Below are 21892 nucleotides of genomic sequence, written 5' to 3'. Positions count from 1 at the left end.
ATCGCTGTTCATGCCTTCTGATTGGAGGACCTCAACCACATGTCTACTCCCACCCCATCCTCCTGCCAGCCTACCAGGGATTGGGTTCCTCTTGTCCTCACCTACCTCTATGTCCAGCACATAATTCTCCGCAATGTCCACCATCTCCAATGGGATCCCACCACCAAGCACATCTTTTCCTCCCTCCCCCACCCACTTTCTGATTTCTACAACTCCCTTGAACATTCGTCCCTCCCCACTGATCTCCCTCCTGGCACTTACCCTTGCAAGCGGAACTGCCCCTACACTTCCAGACTCACTACCACTCACGGCCCTAAACAGTCCTTCCAGGTGACGCAACCCTTCACCCATGAGTCTCCTATTTCTCGAACATTTGGTAAAGCCCCCCCCCCACCACCTTCACCATTCCCCATCCCCTTTTCCCTCTCTCACCTTATCTTTTTGCCTGCCCATTGCCTCCCTTTGGTGCTCTTGCCCCCTTTTCTTTCTTCCATGGCCTTCTGTCCTCTCCTATCAGATTCCCCCTTCTCCAGCCCTGTATCTCTTTCACCTATCAACTCCCCAGCTCTTGACTTCATTCCTCCCTCTCCCAATTTCACCTATTGCCTTATGTTTCTCCCCCCCCCCACCTTTTAACTCTATCCCTCATTTTTTTTCTCCAGTCCTGCTGAAGGTCTCGGCCCAAAATGTCGACTGTTTACTCTTTTCCATAGGTGTTGCCTGGCCAGCTGAGTTCCTCTAGTACTTTGTGTGTGTTGCTTGGATTTCCAGCATTTGCAGATTTTCTCTTGTTTATAAATGTTTATCATATTGATTTATTGAAATAAATGCGTAATGCATTCATGGTATTACATTTTTTAAAAAATCATATTAATAATTTTACATGGCAAGCTATAAATTAGTGCTACATTGTATGCTGTAGTTTTAAAAGACCTCCTTACCAGTGTTATTTTGAGATTATGTCCTGACGGTCTCCTTTCACCTATCTGAAAGTAGACATTGTTTTGCCATGTTTTTGCTTGCTTGGAGAGGAATCTTAATTAACTCAAACAGTTTGCTGTTTATTTACTGCTATGGAAAAGGGTGTTTAATAGTTAACTTGAGTTAAAGCAACTTGGGCCACCTCTGCTCCTTTTGCTCTTCCTGTTGGATCACATAGAACAGAATCAGTGAATGTTCCAAGTCGTTCAGATACATTAGAGACATTCACGAAAGTTCTTGACATGTGGATGACAGAAGAATGGAGGGCTATGTAGGAGGGAAGGGTTAGATTGATCTTAAAGTAGGTTATAAGGCTGGCAAAACATCATGGGCCAAAGGCCCTGTACTGTGCTGTAGTGTTCTGTGTTCTAAGTCTCATGTGGTTCCATCTTAACCTGTCATCGTTCTTCAATGTTATTCATTATCGATTAACCATCTGCTTCAACGGCACTGTGACAATTATTTTAATCCTTTTAACAATTATTATTCTAATTTTCTGTTTCATTTATTTTTATGATTATCGTAAATTTAATTCATTACATCTCACAGAAATCTGGCCGTATTCTACCACCATTGCAAACTACAAGCTCTGCTCTTGTAATGGTTTCAGTTTCTTCAGATTGTGCTGTGAAAAGGGTGATTGTTAATAACTACATTTTGTGCTGCAGGAAGGTTGAATTCTGTTTTGCTCTGCTCTCTACTTCAGTGGTTAACGTTAAACTTGAGAATTTTGTTGACATAAGGTGTTAAGGGAAATGGGGAATAGGTGAGTCTATGGTGGTAGGTCTCGGGTCTCAGGTCAGGAATGATACTCTTGAATGGTGGATTGGATTCAAAGGATATACTCTATTGAGCAGTGTCGAGGAGGATGAGCAGAAAATTCTGCTATTCCAGGAGAAAGGAAGGATCACTGGAGATAGCTGGACAAATCTAAACATAAGATATAATCAGTCAATAATGATATTTTTCAAGTTGCACCTTTTTCTGCCCTGAATCTTTTCATTGACAAACATTTAAATCCTGGTGTTCTGTTTCTCAGAGTTAATTCAGATATCCCAGCAAAATTGCTTTAGAATTAATGACTCTTTGAAATAGTGGTATTCAAATTACTTGCACTGCTGACTGCATCTTTCCATATTGATTGTCTGGTTGAACTGAATGTCGCGTGTTTTAATTTCCATGCAGGTATAGATCAGGGTGCCTTTGATATTTCCAGTATGTATTATTACAGTTGAATAATGAACTCATTAAACAACAGTTTTGTATGAGTGGTTGCATTGGTTATTCATTTATTACAAATTCTATTCAGGCTGTTAGGTTTTAACATGCAAAATATAATTCTTAAAGTATAAAGACTTTGGTTGTAGTTTAGAACAAAAATGAATAAATGAATCACCCAGTCAAAAAAAAGGGCTTCATTAAAGAGGACTGTTGTCCTGTTTTTACCAATTCCAAGAATATTTTTGACAAAGGAGCAGTTAAAATAAAATGAAGTTTGCATTATAAAATATTAGACCTATTCCTACCATGGCAGAATTTGAATTTGATACTTGAAGACTAGCCAGCTGGTGGTGCAGGGGCATCTGCAGTGGACCTCAAGGCAAGTGGAACCTGGTTTGAATCTGGCCAGCTCCGTGCACGCTTTCCATCCGTACTGGATTGGGCGTTGAGCTAACAATCTGGCCTCATTTTTAAAAAAAAAACAGACAAATGAGAACAAAATGGCAAGGGTCCCACCTGACAAGGCGCAGAGGAACAACAACTTGAAGAAGATGGTGATAAAATGTTTCTAAAACATTTGTTGAGATGTTGTCTAAGTATTGCTTTCATTTCTGGTCACCTCATTTGTAGGAAGGATGTGGAGGCTTTGGAAAGGGTACAGAAGAGGCTTAGCAGGATGCTGCCTGGATTAAAGGGTATGTGCTGAGGGAGAGGTCGGACAAACCTGGGTTGGTTTCTCTGGTGCAGCAGAGGCTGAGGGGAGACCTGATGAAAGCTTTTAAGAATGAAAGGTATAGGTAGGGTAGACAGCCAGTATCCTCTTCACAGGGTCAAAATAACTAATATTTTGTGCATAATTGGTGTGCATTTAAGTTGGGGAGAGAGGAGTGTGCAAAGCTAGATATTTTACACAGTAAGTGGCGGATACCTGGAATGTGCTGTAGGAGTGGTTGTAGATGAAGACACATGAATGTGCAGAGAATGGAGGGATACGGACATTGTACAAGCAAAAGGGATTAGTTTAATTAGGCTTTTAATTAGTTCAGCACAACATTGTGGGCCAAAGGACCTGTTGCTGTGCTGTACCATTCTATGCTCTAAGAGTACAAGATGAGTAATAGTTTTGAGCTATGTAGAAGTAACACTGAATTGAAGGACTAAATGGGCAGCTTCTTTAGAAAATAGAAACTATGATGCCAGTCTAATTGAACCTATCGGCCTGTACATAGTGTGTATCCCTCTATTCCCCACCTGTTCATGTGTCTGTCAAATTGCCCCTTAAACATTTTTGTTGTTTCTACTTCTATTACTTCTCCCAGGAGAGTGTTAAAGGCACCTACTGTGTCAAAAACCTGCCTCACAAATCTCCTTTAAACTTTCCCCCTAATACCATAAATCTGTGCCCTGGGAAAATGACTCTCTACCTTCTCATGATTATATATACTTCTATCAGGCTACCCCCTCAGCCTCTGACCAGATTTGCAACTGATTTCTATCCTGCTGTAACCTGAGACGGACTTCATTACAATCCACAACTCCACCGATTTTTGTTGTCTGGAAACTTAATAATCAGATCACCTACATTTTCATCCATGCGAGGCAACCGAGGTTGCAGTACTAAAACATGCAGAGGCCCAATAGCCGTAGGCCTCCCATCAGAGAAACATCCCTTCAGCACTGCCCTCTGTCGGCAATGACCAAACCAAATTTGCATCCAGTTTATCAATTCACTGTGAATCCCATGTGACTAAACTTCAGGACCAGCCTACCTTGTCAAATAATTTACTAAAGTCCATGTAGACAACATTCCCTGCCCTACCCCATCGTTCATTTTTGTCATTTTCTCAAAAAAAACTCCATGAATTTTGTGAGGCGGGACCTCCTTCACACAAAGCCATGCTAACTTTCCCAAGTATGTCCATGATTTTACAAATGGGAGTAAATCCTGTCCCTAAAAATCCTCTTCAGTAATTTTCCTACCACTGTTGTAAGGCTCATGGGTCTTATCTGGTTTGTCCATGTTGCCCTTAAACAAAACAACACTGGCTATTTTCAGTCTCAGCTCTCAGCCATGACTAAAGAGGATACAGTGATCTTAGTTTTGGTTCCTATAAATATAAATTGTTAAGGCATTGCTTATTGGAAACTTCATGATAGCCGTGATGAAGAATCTCAAAGATCAACACTAATAAATTGATCTGTGCAAATTAACTGTGCTTTTTGGAATAATTGCTTAAAATACCGCGGTATCTCTTTGTCTGACCAACACGTTATTTCATTTGTTACATTGATAGCTAGGAGGGCCAATTTGTTGAAGTGGAAGGATACATCGGCTCCCACTTTGTCACAATGGTTCTCTCAAGTGATGCTATGTCTTAGTTTGGAGAAAATTAGAAGTTGAACTTTTGAACCTATGTTTGATTTTGAGAAAAGATGGGGTTCATTTGCTCGTTGTTATCATTTGAGTTAATTGATAGATTTCCTCCACGATCTAATTGTAAATTTTTGGTGTGTTTTTTTTTCTTGCTGGCGGTTTGATGTTTATTTTTAGAAGCTTTTTGTATGTCGCATAGCTCCGGGGTTGTACACCTAATAGGGTTTTTTTTTTCCTCACTTTTTCTTGCTTAGTAGAGTTTTTTTTCTTTTTTTGTGTCACCAAAATTTTTTTCAATCTTTAAAACAATATTTTTTCTTGAGACATTATAAGTGTTGCGTACTTCGATGTACTCTTGTTAATTTTGGATAATAATAATAAAGGGATTTGAAAAGAAAGAATTGATCTGTGCGGTTAGCAGTTGTGGAAAGGCTGAAATAAGGGATGCGATTCCATGAGGTTTGCCTTGTTTTAATCTCAGCAACAGTAAGTAGCATAAGTGCATAACTGGATAAACATTACATGTGATTCAGCAGAGGGCTTAAAGTTATGAAGGATGAAAGGGAAAAGTAGATTTGCTTGGGCTGAAGAGCGTTGAGAGGTTGTAACTTTGAGTCCAATGATGAGAAGAGCACAGATGCAATGTGTTTCTGCAATGAGATGTTGCAGCATGGAATATTATCATTGCAACAAGCTGAGGCAGAGATAATCCTGTAAGGAAAGCATAAATAGATTTAAAATAAAAGGAAAACAGCGAGATACGGTGTTAGGGGGAGGAAAGTAGGGCAGCGGAATCCTCCAGGATTGTTGCAGTGCAGATTCTGCAGTCCGTCTGGGTGATTCTGCGCTTTAATTGCATTTCTCCTCCTATAATTTCAGAACTGGAGCGAAGTAAAATCCATTGATCACAGCAAGGATAATTATTCTTGGAGTTTTTCATTTGTCTATATGTTAACTGACAGCACTTGCCTTGCTAAAATATTCCTCAGGCTAATTTTTATCATTGATAAAGTTTGCACAATCATTCTTGATTCATCCTCATCACATTTTCATGCTATGGTTATGCCCAAAATCTTTGTTTTTCTTTTCAACGCCTTACAGTTCTGAAAAGTGAGGTATACCAAAACTACCATTTTGGTTTCATAGCTCCTTGTTTCATCTTTCCCCCTTTACCTCTCTTTTTCCTTTCCTGCATTTAGTGCACTGTCCCAATTTACATCCAACATCTATCTACTGGCTTTACAACTTGCATTGCAAGTGCCTCCGAGGTAAAAGCCTGGTAACGTTTCGGCTGGATTGGTGCCTCAGCTACCCGAGAAATAGGACTTTATCACCATAGGTTATTGCTGGATATCATTATCTAGGAAGATACCAGGAGCATGCTAACTCAGAGTATAAAGGCAGTTGATAGTGACGTGGAATTGATTTGGGTTGAAATCATAAACAACAGGGAAAGGAGGATATGGGTGGGAGCAGTCTTTTGGCCCCCAAAATGTGACTTCTCAATAAGTCAGAGCATAAATGGGGAATTACCTAGGGCATGCTTGAAGGGAACTGCAACTATCATGGGAGATGTTAACCTGCATAGTGATAGGATGAACCAAACTGGATAGGGTATGGTAAATGAAGAATTTGTTCTGCATGTTAGGATTTGCTTTTCAGATCAGTACATTGTGGGATTTACTGGGATTGGGCTATATTAAATTTGGTCTTATTCAATGAGGAAGGGCTAAAAAGTAATCTTTTGGTTAAAGATCCCTTGAGGGAAGTGACCACAATATGATAAATTCCATGTGCAGTTTGGGGATAAGCACCATAGCTAGTATCTGCACTTTAAATATGATAATTATAATGATATGAGAGTAGAACTGTCTAAGGTAGTCTGGGTAAAACAAGTAAGAGATCGGTCAGTAGAAGAACATTTGGCAGACATTAAAACAGCTGGTGTCTAATGCAGAGGTAATGAAGGAGGTAATTGGTTGGTGTTCCACAGTTCATGGCCCTCAGTGTTCATTATAAATGACACAGATTTTTTTTTTAAAAAGTATACAAGGTTTCCAAATGTCCTGATGATATTAAAGTAGGTAGAAGGGCACACTGTGATGAGGATACAGTGATCCCACACTAAGAAATAGTGACTGATTGAGTGAGCAGAGAGAACAGCAAGTGTGAGGATATGTGAGGTCATGTACTTCAGTAAGAGAACTGAACAGGCAAAATAATATCTAAGTGGGGAAAGACTAAAGGTGAGTGAAACACAATGGGATCCAGGTGTTTTACTGCTAACAGGCAGGCCCATCAAGTATTTTAAGAAAGAAATGTCATTTAGGCCTTGATTGTAAAGGGATTGGCGGGTCTCACATGAAATATCACAAACAGTTTTGGCCCCATTGACTAAAAGAGGTACAGCAAATTAGATTCACCAGGCTAATCCTTGGAATGAGAGTGTTGTCCTATCAAGAGAAGCTAGTCAATTTAGGCATGTATCTCTTGAAGTTTAAAAGAATGAGTGATAACCTTAGTGAAAGATATAAGATGCTAAAGGGATTGACATTGTAGACATTAGGATATTTTCACTAGTGGGAGAGTCTTGAACAAGAGGATATAGCTGCAGGATTACAGGTTATTCATTTATAACAAAGGTCAGTAAAGTTTCTTCTCTCAGAGCTTGGAAAATCTCTGGAATTCTCTGATCTGGTGGGTGGTGGTATGTGGATTATTAGAGTATGCAGAAGTGGGAGAGGGGGTGAGAGGGGGTTGCTCGCTGTTGAGGGCAGCATAGATCAGCCACGATCAGATTGAATGCTGGGCAAGCTTGAAGAGTCTGATAGCCTGCTCTCGCTGTATTTTCTTGTGTACAAGTTAAATATTTACAATGAATATTCATTGAAATGCCATACTGACAATTAATGAATAAAGCATGTCATTTGTACCATTCTCTCCCCAATTGCCTTTTCATCTAAGTTTTAAAAAAACTTATTTTTATCCCCAAACAGGTCTTATAAACTTGCGTCGGATTGTTTTTAGTAAGCTTGACCAGTCATTTCATACGAAGTCATTTGCTAACACAGCTGAAGAGTATGCCCAACTGTGTGAAGATATTCTCGGAATACCTGCATCACCAGGTACAAGATGCATACAGACGGAAAATTCAAATGTTTTCTACTGTTTATGTTATCCTGGATTAAGAATAAAATCAGGTCCATACAAGGCCATTCCATGTATAAATCCTTTTTTTGCCAACATGAAAGAAGTCAAATAATCCTCTCCTGTATCTTTCATCACATTATCGCCACCATGATGAAAGACAAAAGCAGTAGATACATATGAGCACTACCACACTATGTTCATCTCCACTATCCTAACCTGGAAATGTATTGCGTTTCTTTCAGAGTGACTGGTCTAAATTCTACAGCTCCTTACCCAACTGCACAATGGCAGTATCTTCAATGACAGTTCAAGAATGTTGCTCGCTAGCACCTGCTCAATGTCCATTATTGAAGGGGAAAGGTGGTCTTGCCAGCGACATCCAATTCTGGAGGGAAAATGTCAGAAAAACAGACTTCATTGTTTCTATCAGAATTCAATTTTGATGCAATGTTATCAACCTTCTTTGTTAACAGTTTTAAACTCACCACAGATACTGCCTGATCTAAGTACACATTTCCATCATCTTCCATTTTATTTCGGATCTCAAGCGTTTGTTCTATTCTTGTTCCAGTGGGTTTTTGCTCTTCTCAATGTTCTCGCTCATTGTCTTGCATCTGCATTTTCACGAGATAGATCGATTGCAATTGTCAGGCCTTTGATATCCTCTCTGAGTCAACAACAGCACCACTTGTGTGATTCAGTCTTTCTTGGTCTCCCTACAACAGACATTTCTTTGTTTTCCCTAACCCCTCCCTTCTCTTGTTTAGATTTTAACTTTCCCAGTTGTGATGAGCACTCCACAATACTGAAAGCTTAACCATAGCTTACAACTATCAGGTTCCCAAACCAGCATGGATAACTTCAGTCACTTCAATGCCAAGGTGACTTCACAAAGACTCACTCACGCTGTCAGTGTTATATAATTATTGATTTAATATTTGCACCATTTGTCTTTGTTCATGTTGGTTATTTCTCACTTTGTTTATGTATAGCTTTTCATAAATTCTATTGTATTTCTTTATTTTCCTATAGATGCTTTCAAGAAAATTAATCTTAAGGTAGTATACACTCAGTGGCCACTTTATTAGATACACCTGCTCATTAATGTAAATATCTAATCAGCCAATCATGTGACAGCAACTCAATGCATAGAAGCATGCAGACATGGTCATGAGGTTCAGTTGTTGTTCGGACCAAACATCAGAATAGGGATGAAATGTGATCTAGGTGACTTTGGCTGTGGAATGATTGTTGGTGCCAGACGGGATGGTTTGAGTATCTTGGAAACTGCTGATCTCCTGGGATTTTCACACACAACGGTCTCTAGAATTTACAGAGAATGGTGCAAAAAATAAAAGTCCTCCAGTGAGTGGCAGTGCTGCGGACAAAAACGGCTTGTTAGAGAGAGAGGTCGGAGAATAGACAAACTGGAAGACAACAGTCAAAATTCCCTCCAATTTTTTTTTTACAGCTTCACGGAGCGACCATTGCTCTGAACAGGAATTTTATACACGACCTGAAAACAGCGCAGCACTATAATAAAACATCATATAAAAGAAAACTCCAGCTGCGTGGCAATAAAGGCTATGTGGGTAGGAATATTTCAGTTACTGCACGGCCATGTGCCCACACAGCTTAGAGGAAACAGTGGTGACAGTAACTAAGATAACAGCACATTACAACAGTGGTGTGCGGAAGAGCATCTTCACGTCGAACCTTGAAGTAGTAACAGAAGATCACACCGAGTTCCAAGGTGTACCTAATAAAGTGGCCACTGATATTCTTATCCAGCATATTTCACATTTTCATCCTCCATTGTAATTTTGCATTTCAGTTGCAACTGAGCTCATTCAGCTTATCTGCCATTTCAATGTGACAATGTCTAAGGTCAGCTCTCTGTGACTTTCCTAATAGTCAGAATGGCTAAGCCGTTGATTCATGATAATACATTTTAAGGACAGAATTCCTCCACAGTGAGTCATCCAGCAAGTACAATTGGCAATGACTTCCTGAGTTTAGGTTTCAAGAAAAAGTCTGCAAAGTGTCTCAACTGACCGCATCTGCATTAATAAAATCTAATCATGATGTTGCAATACACCATATAATACCGTTCATTTTTCACCTTAATGTTTTAACCCAGAATAGATATTGATTAGCCTACACAACATATCTTCATTCATAGTGCTAGTTTTGTTAAAGAAATGTGTGGACAAACCCAAGTATTCACATTTACAAACCTGACAAAGATAAGATGTTTTCTAAAGTTGTTTAATTTTTTTCCCCAGGGTCAAATATGCCTGCAACTTTTGAGCATCTGGTCGATGTCTATGATGGTCAATACTATGGATACCTTTACAGTGAAGTTTTCTCCAAGGATATGTTCCACAGTCTGTTCAAAAATAATCATTTAATGGATCCTGAGGTAAATTTGTGCAAAGTTTCTTTGCATGATTGTTCTCCAGAAACCAATACTTTATTGCTTCTGATTGTCACAAGTACGAAAAAAAAGTCAATTAGAAACAATTTATCATGACTGATTTTCCAAATACAATACTTTGACCACAAGTTGTCAATTGTTTTAAGAATCACATATTTAAAAATTTTAAACATTTAAACATTTTTATTTTTGTGCTGTATATCCTGGGAGACTTTTATTAGTCAATGTAAATTGGTTAGACTTGAGGCAATTAGGAATTAATCATTCTCAGAATAAAAGCTGAAGGTTCTTGCAATCTATTTATGTCTAACAGATCAGGTCAAAGTCTTATAAAATTAGCCATATGTATGTATAAAAAGAAGGAAAGCTAGAAACAGGAGAAATGAAAGGTAGCAATTGTTACACTGTAGATCACCCTTTTATCAACATAAAGATACATACACAAATAGTTCAGATCTAGAATTACGTTGTACATAATTTCACCATAAGCTGTAGAATTTCATTTTACATAGCATCCAGCCCTTCTTCCAAAGCAACTCTGGTTCACAGCTACACCAAGGCATATCTACTTCTTGAAAAATGATGGTGAAATTCAACCCTGTCTGTAAGGAGAATTAATGAATTACATTTCATTTGAAACTATTTTTAGTTTGTCACTATAATGAATGATGTTCTTCTGCAATCATCTCTGTCAGGCCACCATCATAATGCTTGGTTCAAAAATAACAATTCAGCTCCACGGATGTAAAAGAACTATGGCTCTGACACACTGTTTGCACCAGAAATTTTACATTATCCAGCTAATTATTTACCCTTCATAAGCATAGAAACATAGAAAACCTGTAGCACAATACAGGCCTTTCAGCCCACAAAGTTGTGCTGAACATGTCCCTACCTTAGAAATTACTAGGCTTACCCATTGCCCTCTATTTTTCTAAGCTCCATGTACCTATCCAAAAATCTCTTAAATGACCCTATCGTATCCACCTCCACCACTGTTGCTGGCAGCCCATTTCATGCACTCACCACTCTCTGCATTTTAAAAAAAAACTTACCCCTGACATCTCCTCTGTACCTACTCCCCAGCACCTTAAAACTGTGCCCTCTTTTGGCAGCCATTTCAGCCCTGGGGAAAAAGCCTCTAACTATCCACATGATCAATGCCTCTCATCATCTTATACACCTCTATCAGGTCACCCCTCATCCTCTGTCGTTCCAAGGAGAAAAGGCCAAGTTCACTCAACCTCTTTTCATAAGGCAAGCTCCCCAATCCAGGCAACATCCTTGTAAATCTCCTCTGCACCCTTTCTATGGCTTCCACATCCTTCCTGTAGTGAGGTGACCAGAACTGAGCGCAGTACTCCAAGTGGGGTCATAAGCATGAGCCTACTATCTTGATTTTATTAATAACTGCCAGTGGATGGGAAGAGAGCTCTTTCTTTCACCAACAATAAAGCTGCATACATTTCCTTGCCAACATCGTGGCTTGCTGAAACCAGGTACTCTTTTGCCAGTATAAGTTATAAGCAGATTGTTCTTCTATTATGCGAACGTACATCATATAATCCTGGGTGCATTTATTTTGAAAGATGTTCCCCACATAAATCTGCCTCTGGTCAAAAGAGTTAATGAGAGTAGCCCAAGGTGTACTTGTCAAGATTAAATAACTCTGAAAAGATCACTAAAGGATTAATGAGGCTTTCCATTTCCCCTCAATAGGTTGGTACAAAGTATAGAAACTGTATTCTCAAACCTGGTGCAACACTAGATGGCATGGACATGCTTAAAAACTTGCTTGGACGTGAACCCAACCAAAATGCGTTCCTTTTGAGCAAAGGACTGGTTGTCGAGCAGGAAGAGGGCTTTCCTGCAGAAAACCCTAAATTTCAGAACCAGGATTGGGGTAAACAGACCAGTGGAGCCACGATGTACTGATGATGTTTATCTGTGAATTGACTTTTAAATGTGTGTACACTGCAGTGTATGTAATTGTGTTGCTGGTACCTTGCATCTGCTGCAGTTTGCAGTTGAAAGAAGGTGTGGAATAAACTGTTACACCTTGTTTAAACTTGTGAGTTCTTGACTCTTTTCCAAAAATGCACTTTACAATGATTTCACTGGAATCAAGGACCAACTTTCTTCACGTATATTGCGGTGGTGTGTTGACGTGACATGCAACAAAAAAAACGACGTTGAACAACTATAAAGAATCATGGATATATAAAAATAAAGTTAGAGGTTAAGTTGCAGATGTGGAATAAAATGTGCATGAATACATAAATACCAGCATGAATGTGAACACCATTCACTGATGGGGGGCATGGGAGCAGGGTGGTCTAACTGGAATGGTTGATCAGATATCTGTCTGGGTGGGGGGAAGAAATCTTTAACCAGATTTGTCACGTGCAGTTCTGACCTTGCATGTTGTTCTCTGAATTTTGGAGACTCCCCTTGAAACTGCATGGTTTTATTCTGGGTGCTCAAGTTTTCTCCCAGCTCCCACAGTTGTGCAGATTCCTAGGTTATGAGGTCATTTGGGAGTTGTTGAGAATGTGGAGAGAATAAAACAAATGAAATTAATGTAGAATTAGTGTAAATGGGTGGCTGATGGTTGCATAAACTCATTGGGATGAAGAACCTGTTCCCATGTTGTGAGACTTTAAGTATATCTGTTCACACTGGAAGAAAAAAATAAAGTAATAAGTAACTGTTAGATTTCGGATAAAGATGGGGCAACATGGTAGTGTCATGATTAGCATAATGCTTTACAGTGCCAGCTGTAAGCTTGGGATTCAGTTCCCTTCACTGTCTGTAAGGAGTTTGTACATTCTCCTCATGACTCGTGGGTTTCCTCCGGATGATCTGGTTTCCTCCCATGTTCCAAAGACAAACACGTTAGGGTTAGTAAATTGTGGGTATGCTGGTGCCGGAAGTATGGTGGCACTTGTGGAGTGCCCCCAGCACATCACAGGCTGTGTTGGACGTTAACACAAACAACGCATTTCACTCTGTGTTTTGATGTTTCAATGTACACTCGACAGAAAAAGCTCATCTCTAACCTTTAAGAGATAACAAAAGACTCTGTTGGAGTCATCTACTGTATCCAGTGCTCCATGTGTGACCTCTTGTATTTTGGTGAGACCCAATATAGATTGGGAGACCACTTCTCTGAGCACCTACACTCCATCCAGAATCTCCCGGTAGCCACCCATTTCAAATTTTTGTCCTATTTTCATTCTGACATGTCAGTCTATGGCCGCCTTGAGGCCACACTCAGGTTGCAGGAGCAACACCTTGTATTCCGTCAGGGTTGCCTTCAACCTGATGGCATGAACATTGATTTCTCCAACTTGTGATAGTTGTCCCATCCTGCTCTTCTTCACCATTTGCCAATCCCAGTATCCTCTCTCATTTTATCTCCTTACCTGCCCATCACCTCCCTCTCCATCCCTTTCTTCCATGGTCTTCTAATCTCTCCTTTCAGACTCTCTCTTCTCCAGCCCTTTTATCTCTTTCACCAATCAACTTCCCAGCTCTTTTTCACCCTCTCCCCCTCTCTCAGTTTCACATATCACCTACCACCTTGTACTTCTTCCTCCCTTTCCCCCATCTTCTCACTTGGACCTCTCATTTTTCTTTCCAGTTCTGATGAAGGGTCTTGGCCCAAAACTTCAAGCCTTTTCAACCTCTTTTCCATAGATGCTGCCTGGCCTGCTGAGTTCCTCCAGCATTTTGTGTGTATTGCTTTGGATTTCCAGTATCTGCAGATTTTCTCCTGTTTATCAATGATGTTAGTGCTTGATTCTGTCCTTGACCAGAAACCAGTGTGTTTCACAGGTTCAAAGGTCAAATTTAATGTCAGAGAAATGTATACAATATACAGCCTGAAATGCTTTTTCTTCACAAACACCCACGAAAACAGAGAAGTGCCCCAAAGTATGAACGACAGTTAAATGTAAGAACCTCAAAGTCCCCCCCAGCTCCCCCCCGCATATAACCAGTGGCGAGCAACAATCCTCGCTCCCCCCCACCAGCAAAAACAAACGCGCATTAGTCCCATCACCGAGCCCAAGCGTGTGCTAAGCATTAGCAAAGACACAGACCAAAGTTACCCCAAAGGCTTCGCATTTCATCCGAAATTCAACAACCCATAGGTTCTCTCTCTCTCTCCCTGGCAAGGGAGAGGGAGGTGTCCCTCATTTTCACAGCGAGCCGGAGACATAACAGCAACCCGCTGGTTTACGATGTTAAAAGTCCGTATCGTCGCTTTTTTTGAGCTCTGTCCGAAGATCGCAAAGACCTCGGGTCTTCGGCCCAACAGCGAAAGATTTTCCGGCCTCCCTGATGACACATGAGTCTCCTGCCGTGACAACGACCCTTGATCCACCCATCTCCAGAGCTCTGAGATCTTAGGCTTCCAAATACGATCGAGACTCTCAGGCCAAACTCTTGGCATGTCGAATACCGGCCAGTCGTGGAACCCCGAGAATGGTTCCCGTTCCTGCAAAGAACCGAAGCCTGCGTGTAACTCCAGGTCAGGGTCTTCAAAAGAACCCTGAAAGGGAAAAATAAAGATATTAAAGGTGGAAATAGAGCTGTTTCCAAAGATGCAAGCAAATGAGTCGCTGTTAGGTGCTGTCATTCCTCCTAAGCTCTGCTACATATGTAAGAGTAGTAAATAATCTTATCGTGACAAATTCCACATAGACAAATTCATAACTGTGGCCTTATGAATATACATTTATTATGCAATTAATAATTGATTACAAGTCCGGTTAATATATTCTACAAGGATTTCACAAATTCACAATGAATAAATATTTTATTTTATGATAATGATACTAAGAAAGACAGAGTTCAAAAAGTGCTGTCTTTACAAATATTCTTACATCATTAGCAGAAATACAGGTATGATAAATACTCTTCTATCTGGAAGTTTATGGTTTAAAACCTTTCATAAATATTAGTTACAAATTGCTTGGACAAGGCAGTGATGGGCTTTGATCCTCTATCTTCTCAGCAGGTGTATGAAATGTGACACATGAAAGAAAATATGTTATGTGGGATACCCAGGGCAGTGATGCCAATTGCTTGGAAATGTCATTTTCTGGATGATCAATTTCTGACATCTTTTTGCATGCTTTGATTGTTTTGAGATAAAAATACAGGTACTGTAATTATAATCCAAAATATCTAATGATTTTCTTAAAGGTTATTCAAGAATTCCTTGTTGAAGTTTTCTATTCATTATTTATAGGCAAATGAGCAGCCTATACCTGCCGACATTCAGGCATATTCGCCACACAGAAAAAGTCAAACCTTCTGCCTTCTCATTCAGTTGTAGTATCATCTGATATTTACTAACTTGGGTGCTGCTATTGACGAGAAATTAAACTGAACCAGATATCTAAGTAGGTCAGAAGCCCGGCATCCTCTTGTAAGTGACTCACCTCCTCATCTCCCCATCCTTTTTGTCAATTATAAATCACAAAAGAAAGGATTGTGATATAATAGATCAGTGCTGCTTCAACCATGTAGGATGCTCAGTATCATCCAGAACGATGTAGCCACTATTCTAAATATTCGTTCCCTTCACCACCAACACCATTGGCTGCAACGTGTACCATTATCAAAATGCACTGAACTTAATTGCCCACCTAAAACATATCCATCTTGGTTGAGTCACGAGGGCAGCACTACCATTTGCAGGGACCACCCCCCACCACCCCATTACCACTCTCTAACCAACCTGCACATTGCCCCGTCCTGGATGTGCAACACCGGGCCTCCATCATCACTGGGTCCAAATTCTGGAACTCCCTGCCCAACTCGGAGCACCTTCACCAGGACTCCAGTGGTTCAAAAAGACATCTCAACACCTGCCTACTCAAGGGCGTTTAGTGCTGGACAATAAACACTGGCTAGTGCTGCACAGATCCCAAAAGGGAAGTTTAGTTAAACTCCTCAGGTAGTTTTACACAGGAAGAAGTGGTCGCTTTCTGTAGGTGCCCCTAAGGCACTGTTGCTTTTCAGGAAGGGCTGCAATTCCTCCCCAGATAATACTTCCCAAAGGTATCCACGTCAGCAGTGAGAAGTAAAGCTATCTCGCGCAAATATTTCTCCTTATTTTACATATTAGATTACAAGTAGGAAGGGTAAAAAAACAAATCCTTCAAGGTTCAGAATAGTGCACTTTGGTAAAATACAATGTTTAGTTGTGAATGTTACATTTCGTTTAATATCTGCAAAGTATGACTGTGTTAATTGTAACATCATTTGGCAAGCAAGTTTCCTACTATGAACTGACTGTTTCAAATCATCACATGTAGCAAAGTGAGAAACTTGCCTTCAAGACACAGCATTTTTTTAAAACAAAAATGCCATGCTTTCTATTTCCTTAATCCAGAATTATTGTCACTTTGACCATATTTCTATGGCCATAGAAGGACTTTTCTATATTATTTTGCAGTTATTTTTGGGTTCATGTCGAGCATTGTTCATATTGATCTGTGCAACATGAGTCCTTGTACCGGTTTTGTGCTCGTAGGTAATTTATATAATTTAAATTAATTGGTATTGTCATGTGAAATAATTGGTTGGGAATTGTGAATGATTTATTGAATTCCATTAAAGAAGAGCTGTATTGGAAATTCATCTTATTTGCTCTACTTTACAGTACAGGGGCTTTCTAGATTACAAATGACCTGATTTCTGAAAATACAGCTTTATGCAAATTCTGCCGTACATTTTTGAAGCATTTCTTGAGCTAGTAGTAATAAAATATTCATGAACACGTGAGATAACTTGAAAGTATTTCATCGCATTCAAGAATGACTCAATCCTGTAATCGTCTAAGTGAGTAGCATTAAGATGATTATTCACTAACATGAAAGAATTTTAAGGTATCATTTTCATGTATGTAAAGCAAAACATTGTAGGTCCAGTAGATAAGGAAAATGGATGTTTCTGACTCATGGTGAAATCAGCTTATGTACAGTTCTCAAGAATAGCCCTCTTAAATAAACTGGGAGCTGCTTGTAAAAGAAGCTATACAGTTTAGAGCTATAAAGTGTCTTTACAGACATTGTTAAGTTTAGAATAAAAACAGTTGACGTTCACTATTTATTAGTCATGGTTTTCTGGGAAATATTGCCAGTTCTTTAAAAACATGCAAGCCCTGAACTTGCTCACGACTGTGATCTGGTGATTTCCAATTTATTGTTGTAGTACACCAGCCCGGCGGGGTAGTAGTGCTATTGATGTGCAGGAATGTAATAGAACAATATAGAAAGCATTGCGATGGAAAGCATTGTAAAGTATGAAAAGGCATAGCACGATTTATTCTTGTAAATTTTTTTTAATATGAATGAAGTTGGCAGGGGAATGGGAACTGGAGTGATAGGGCTGAGGATAGGGAGTTGGTATAAGCCGATGCAATGTGTAGTGAGACTGGCTGAGGAAGCACAGGCAGATGATAGGGTAAAATTGTAGTCAGTAGGATGAGGTGAAATGTGTCATGCACCCAGGGATGCTCTTTTTGCAGTGTTACCATTGGGTAGGAGGCACAGAAGCCTGAAGGCACACACTCAGCGATTCAGGAACAGCTTCTTCCCCTCTGCCATCCAATTCCTAAGTGGACATTGAACCCTTGAACACTACCTCACTTTTTTAATATATGTTATTTCTGGTTTTTTGCACAATTTTTAATCTATTCAATATATGTATACTGTAATTGATTTACTTATTGTAGCCCACCCGCCCCCCCCCCCCCCGGCCACCCTCAGGGTCGCTCGGCTCGCTGTCGTCTAGGGAAACAGCCTCAGCCCCGGCAAACTGGGTAATTCATACATACTGCCAGCAGCTGACTATAAACAAGTGCTTGAGAAACTGCATAGTGCCATTTCCAAACAAGAACAGTCTGTCCCAATGCATTTCAAATCATAGTTGAGGTCATCAGCCAGGCTTGCTTGAAGAAAATCCTGCCCAATACCATCAGCATATTACCTGTAGCACCAGAGGTCCCAACACACTAGATCATTGTTATACTAAGATAAGGGATGCCTACCATTCCATGCTCAGACTGCATTTTGGTAAATCTTATCCCTTCACTGGCCTTCTACAGGCATACAGGCAGAGGCTAAAGAGCAAAATTTCTGAGATTAGAATAACAAAGATGTGGCTGTGGGAGACTGAGGAGTGGCTCTGGGATTGCTGCAAATCGGTGGATTGGGCTGTGTTCTCAGACTCTTCTGTGGATCTGAGTGAATACACCATGGTCATGGACTTTATTGAAACAGATGTAGATGAGTGTGTCTGTGCAAAATCATACAGTGTTCCCCAACCAGAAGCCCTGGATTAAACCATGAGATCTGCAATCTGATGAGGGCCAGATCAGAGGCATTTAAGTCCGGTGACCAAAAAAGTTACAAGAGGTCCAGGTATAATCTCTGGAAAGCCACCTCATGGGCAAAGTGGCAATTCCAGACTAAACTTGAATCAAGGAAGGACGCTCGCCAGTTGTGGCAGGGCTCGAATACTATCAGCTTTTATACGGTTAAATAAAGTAACATAGGCGATGGTACGACTTTACTTCCAGATGAGCTCAAAGACTGTGCTCACTCTGACAGTCAAAGCATTGAGGAACCATCACAAACTCCCACAGCCTCCGATAATCCTGTGATTTCAGTCTCTAAGGCCAACATGCAAGCAGCCTTCAGAAGGGTGAACCCACAAGAAACATCCGGCCCAGACAGAGTACTTGGCCAAGTACTAAAGACCTATGCTAATCACCTGGCTGGAGTGTTCACTAAGATCGTTAACCTCTTACTTTGGTAGTCTGAGGTACCCAGAATGCTTCAAGAGGGCTTTATTTATACCGGTGCCTAAGAAGAATGTGGTAAACTGCCTCAGTGGCTATTGTCCAGTAGCACTCACATCCACGGTGATGAAGAGCTTTTGATTCACTCCAGTTTACCTACCAGAGCAACAGCTCCATCTCATTGGCTCAACCCTGGATCATCTGGACATAAAGATGCATATATCAAGATGCTCTTTATCCACTACACCTCAACATTCAATACCACAACCTCCTCAAAGCTAAACAGTAAGTTTCTATTCCTTGACGTCAATACCAATACTTCCTTGTGCAACTGGATCTCCAATTTCCCCACTTGCAGACCTGTGAGTTTGGATTGGCAACAACATCTCCACAATCACCATCAACACAGGTGCACCGCAAGGCTGTGTGCTTAATCTCCTGTTCTACTCACTTTACACTTCAGACTGTGTGGCTAAGCACAGCTCCAATGCCAGATTCAAGTTTGCTGACAGCACCACTATCGTAGGCCACATCAAAGCTGGTGACAAATCAGCACATAAGAAAGAGCGAGATTGAAAATCTGGCTGAGTGATGCCATAACGACAACTTCGTATTCAATGTCAGCAAAACCAAAGAGCTGATTATTGACTTTAGGAAGAGGAAACCAAAGGTCCATTAGCCAGTCCTCATCGGAGGATCAGAGTTGGAGAGGGCTGGCTATTTTAAATTCCTTGGTGTTAATATTTCGGAGGATCTGACCTGGGCCCAGCACGTAAGTGTAATTATGAAGAAAGCAAAGTAGCGCTTCTACTTCCTTAGGAGTTGCAAAGATTCGGCATGGCATCTAAAACTTTAACAAACTTCTATAGATGTGTAGTGGAGGATATATTGACTGGCTGCCTGGTTTGGAAACACCAATGCCCTTCAATGGAAAATCCTACATAAAGGGTAAAGTCCTCCCCACCACTGAGAGCATCTCCACGAAGTGTTGTCGCAGGAAATCTGCGTCCACCACCCAGGACATGCTCTCTTCTCTCTTCTGCCATCAAGAGGAAGGTACAGGAGCCTTAGGACTCACACTATCAAGTTCAGGAGCAGTTATTACCCCGCAACCATCAGACTTTTCAATGAAAGGGATAACTACACTCAACTTCACTTGCCCCATCATTGAAATGTTCCCACAACCTATGGACTCACTTTCAAGCACTCTTCTTCTCATGTTCTCGATATTTATTGTTTATTTATTACTGTTACTTATTTCTTTTTTGTGTTTGCAGTTTGTTGTCTTTCACACACATGTTGAATGCCCAGTTGGCGTGGCCTTTTATCGATTCTATTACAGTTATTATACTATTATGGATTCATTGAGTATGTCTGTGAGAAAATGAATCTCGGGGTTGTATATGGTAAAATATGAGGGGTGATTGATCAGTTTGTGGCCTAAGGTAGAAGGGGTCAATTTTAGAAAACCTAGCACATTTATTTTTCAACATAGTCCCCTCCTACATTTACACACTTAGTCCAGCACTCGTGGAGCATACGGATCTTGGACCTCCAGAAAGTTTGAGGATAATAACTCATCGGGGGTGGGGGGGGTGATTGATAAGTTCACAGCCTAAGGTAGAAGGAGATGAGTTATTAACTTCAAACTTTCTGCATAATCACCCAAAGAGTTGAACTTCATGTGCATGTAACGAGAGCTGTATAACTCATCTCCTTCTACCTTAGGCCATGATCTTATCAATCATCCCTGCTATGGACACTTTCTGAAGGTCCAAGATCCGTATGCTCCATGACTGCTGGACTAAGTGTGTAAATGTAGGAGGGGACTATGTTGAAAAATAAATGTGCTAGGCTCTCTAAAATTGACTCCTTCTACCTTAGGCCCCGAACTTATCAATCACCCCTCATATACGTACTTTGAAAATAAACTTACCTTGAAATGTGAACGTTCTAAAGGCTCCCTTGGGAGGCAGTGATTCCAGGAATGAAATGGTTAATGTATGAGAAGTGATTGATGTCTCTAGGTCTGTACTCATTGGAGTTTAGAAGAATGGTGGGGGGATCTCATTGAAACTTTTGATATATTGGAAGGCGGAGACAGAGTGGAGGTGGAGAGGATGTTTCCTATAGTTGGGGAGCATAGGACCAGGGGGCACTGCCTCAGACCAAAGAGACATCCATTTAGAACAGAGATGAAAAGGAGTTTCATTAGCCTGGGGGTAGTGAATCTGTAGAATTGCCATGGATGACTGTGCAGGCCAAGCCATGGAGTATATTTAAAGCAGGGTTTGATAGTTTTTTTGTTAATCAGGGCATCAAAGGTACGGGGAGAAGTCAGGGATAATGGGGTTGAGAGGGATAATAAATCAGCCATAATGGAATGGCAGAACAGACTCGATACTCTGAGTGGCTTAATTCTGCTCCTATGTCTTATGGACTAAGTTTAGTTTGATTTAAAAAGAAGTTATACTCTGACTTTGATTTCTTGATGGAGACTGACATACAAAAACAGGCCTGTGACATTTCCCCCTAGTTACGCTCTACCTACACACAGGGAGGTATTCATTTAAATTACTTCAATGAATTTAAGGTAATATTGGGTCAATTTCCATGGTTTTGAATTAATAAAATTCCAGAAAATATTTTAATTGTTTGTTTCTGAATTATTCATTTAAAATTTGCTATATTTCTGTATGTTTCGAAATGTCGGAAATAGTGTTATGGAAAGTCAGGTAGCTTCTCACCATTTAAGTCGCTTACCAGTAAGTCACTGCAGATAAAACACCAAATGGTAGGTTTGTATTTCTCATGGGAACCACCAGTTGTTCTGAGTGGCTTGCCATCAAAATCAAATTTATTATTATTGACATAAGATGTGAAATTCTGTTGTTTTGGAGCAGTGGTACAG

General features: G+C 40.3%; 1 protein-coding gene across 7 annotated transcripts in view; it reads left to right on the top strand.

Annotated features, from left to right (window-relative positions):
• Positions 1-12208, top strand: part of LOC134347157 (neurolysin, mitochondrial-like) — a 53447-nt gene extending 41239 nt beyond the window's left edge. For 6 of the 7 annotated variants that reach the window (XM_063049375.1, XM_063049370.1, XM_063049371.1 and 3 more), the window contains 3 exons: positions 7573-7701; positions 10012-10148; positions 11883-12208. In XM_063049375.1, coding sequence (XP_062905445.1) covers positions 7573-7701; positions 10012-10148; positions 11883-12098 — 482 coding nt within the window. In that variant the 3' untranslated portion in view covers positions 12099-12208. The remainder of the gene's footprint in view (positions 1-7572; positions 7702-10011; positions 10149-11882) is intronic. The other variant, XM_063049374.1, reaches the window with a different exon arrangement.
• Positions 12209-21892: the final 9684 nt, after the last annotated feature.

Source organism: Mobula hypostoma, chromosome 5 (genome assembly GCF_963921235.1).
Source record: "Mobula hypostoma chromosome 5, sMobHyp1.1, whole genome shotgun sequence".
Classification (NCBI taxonomy): domain Eukaryota; kingdom Metazoa; phylum Chordata; class Chondrichthyes; order Myliobatiformes; family Myliobatidae; genus Mobula; species Mobula hypostoma.
This window is presented reverse-complemented; position numbering and strand designations above follow the sequence as displayed.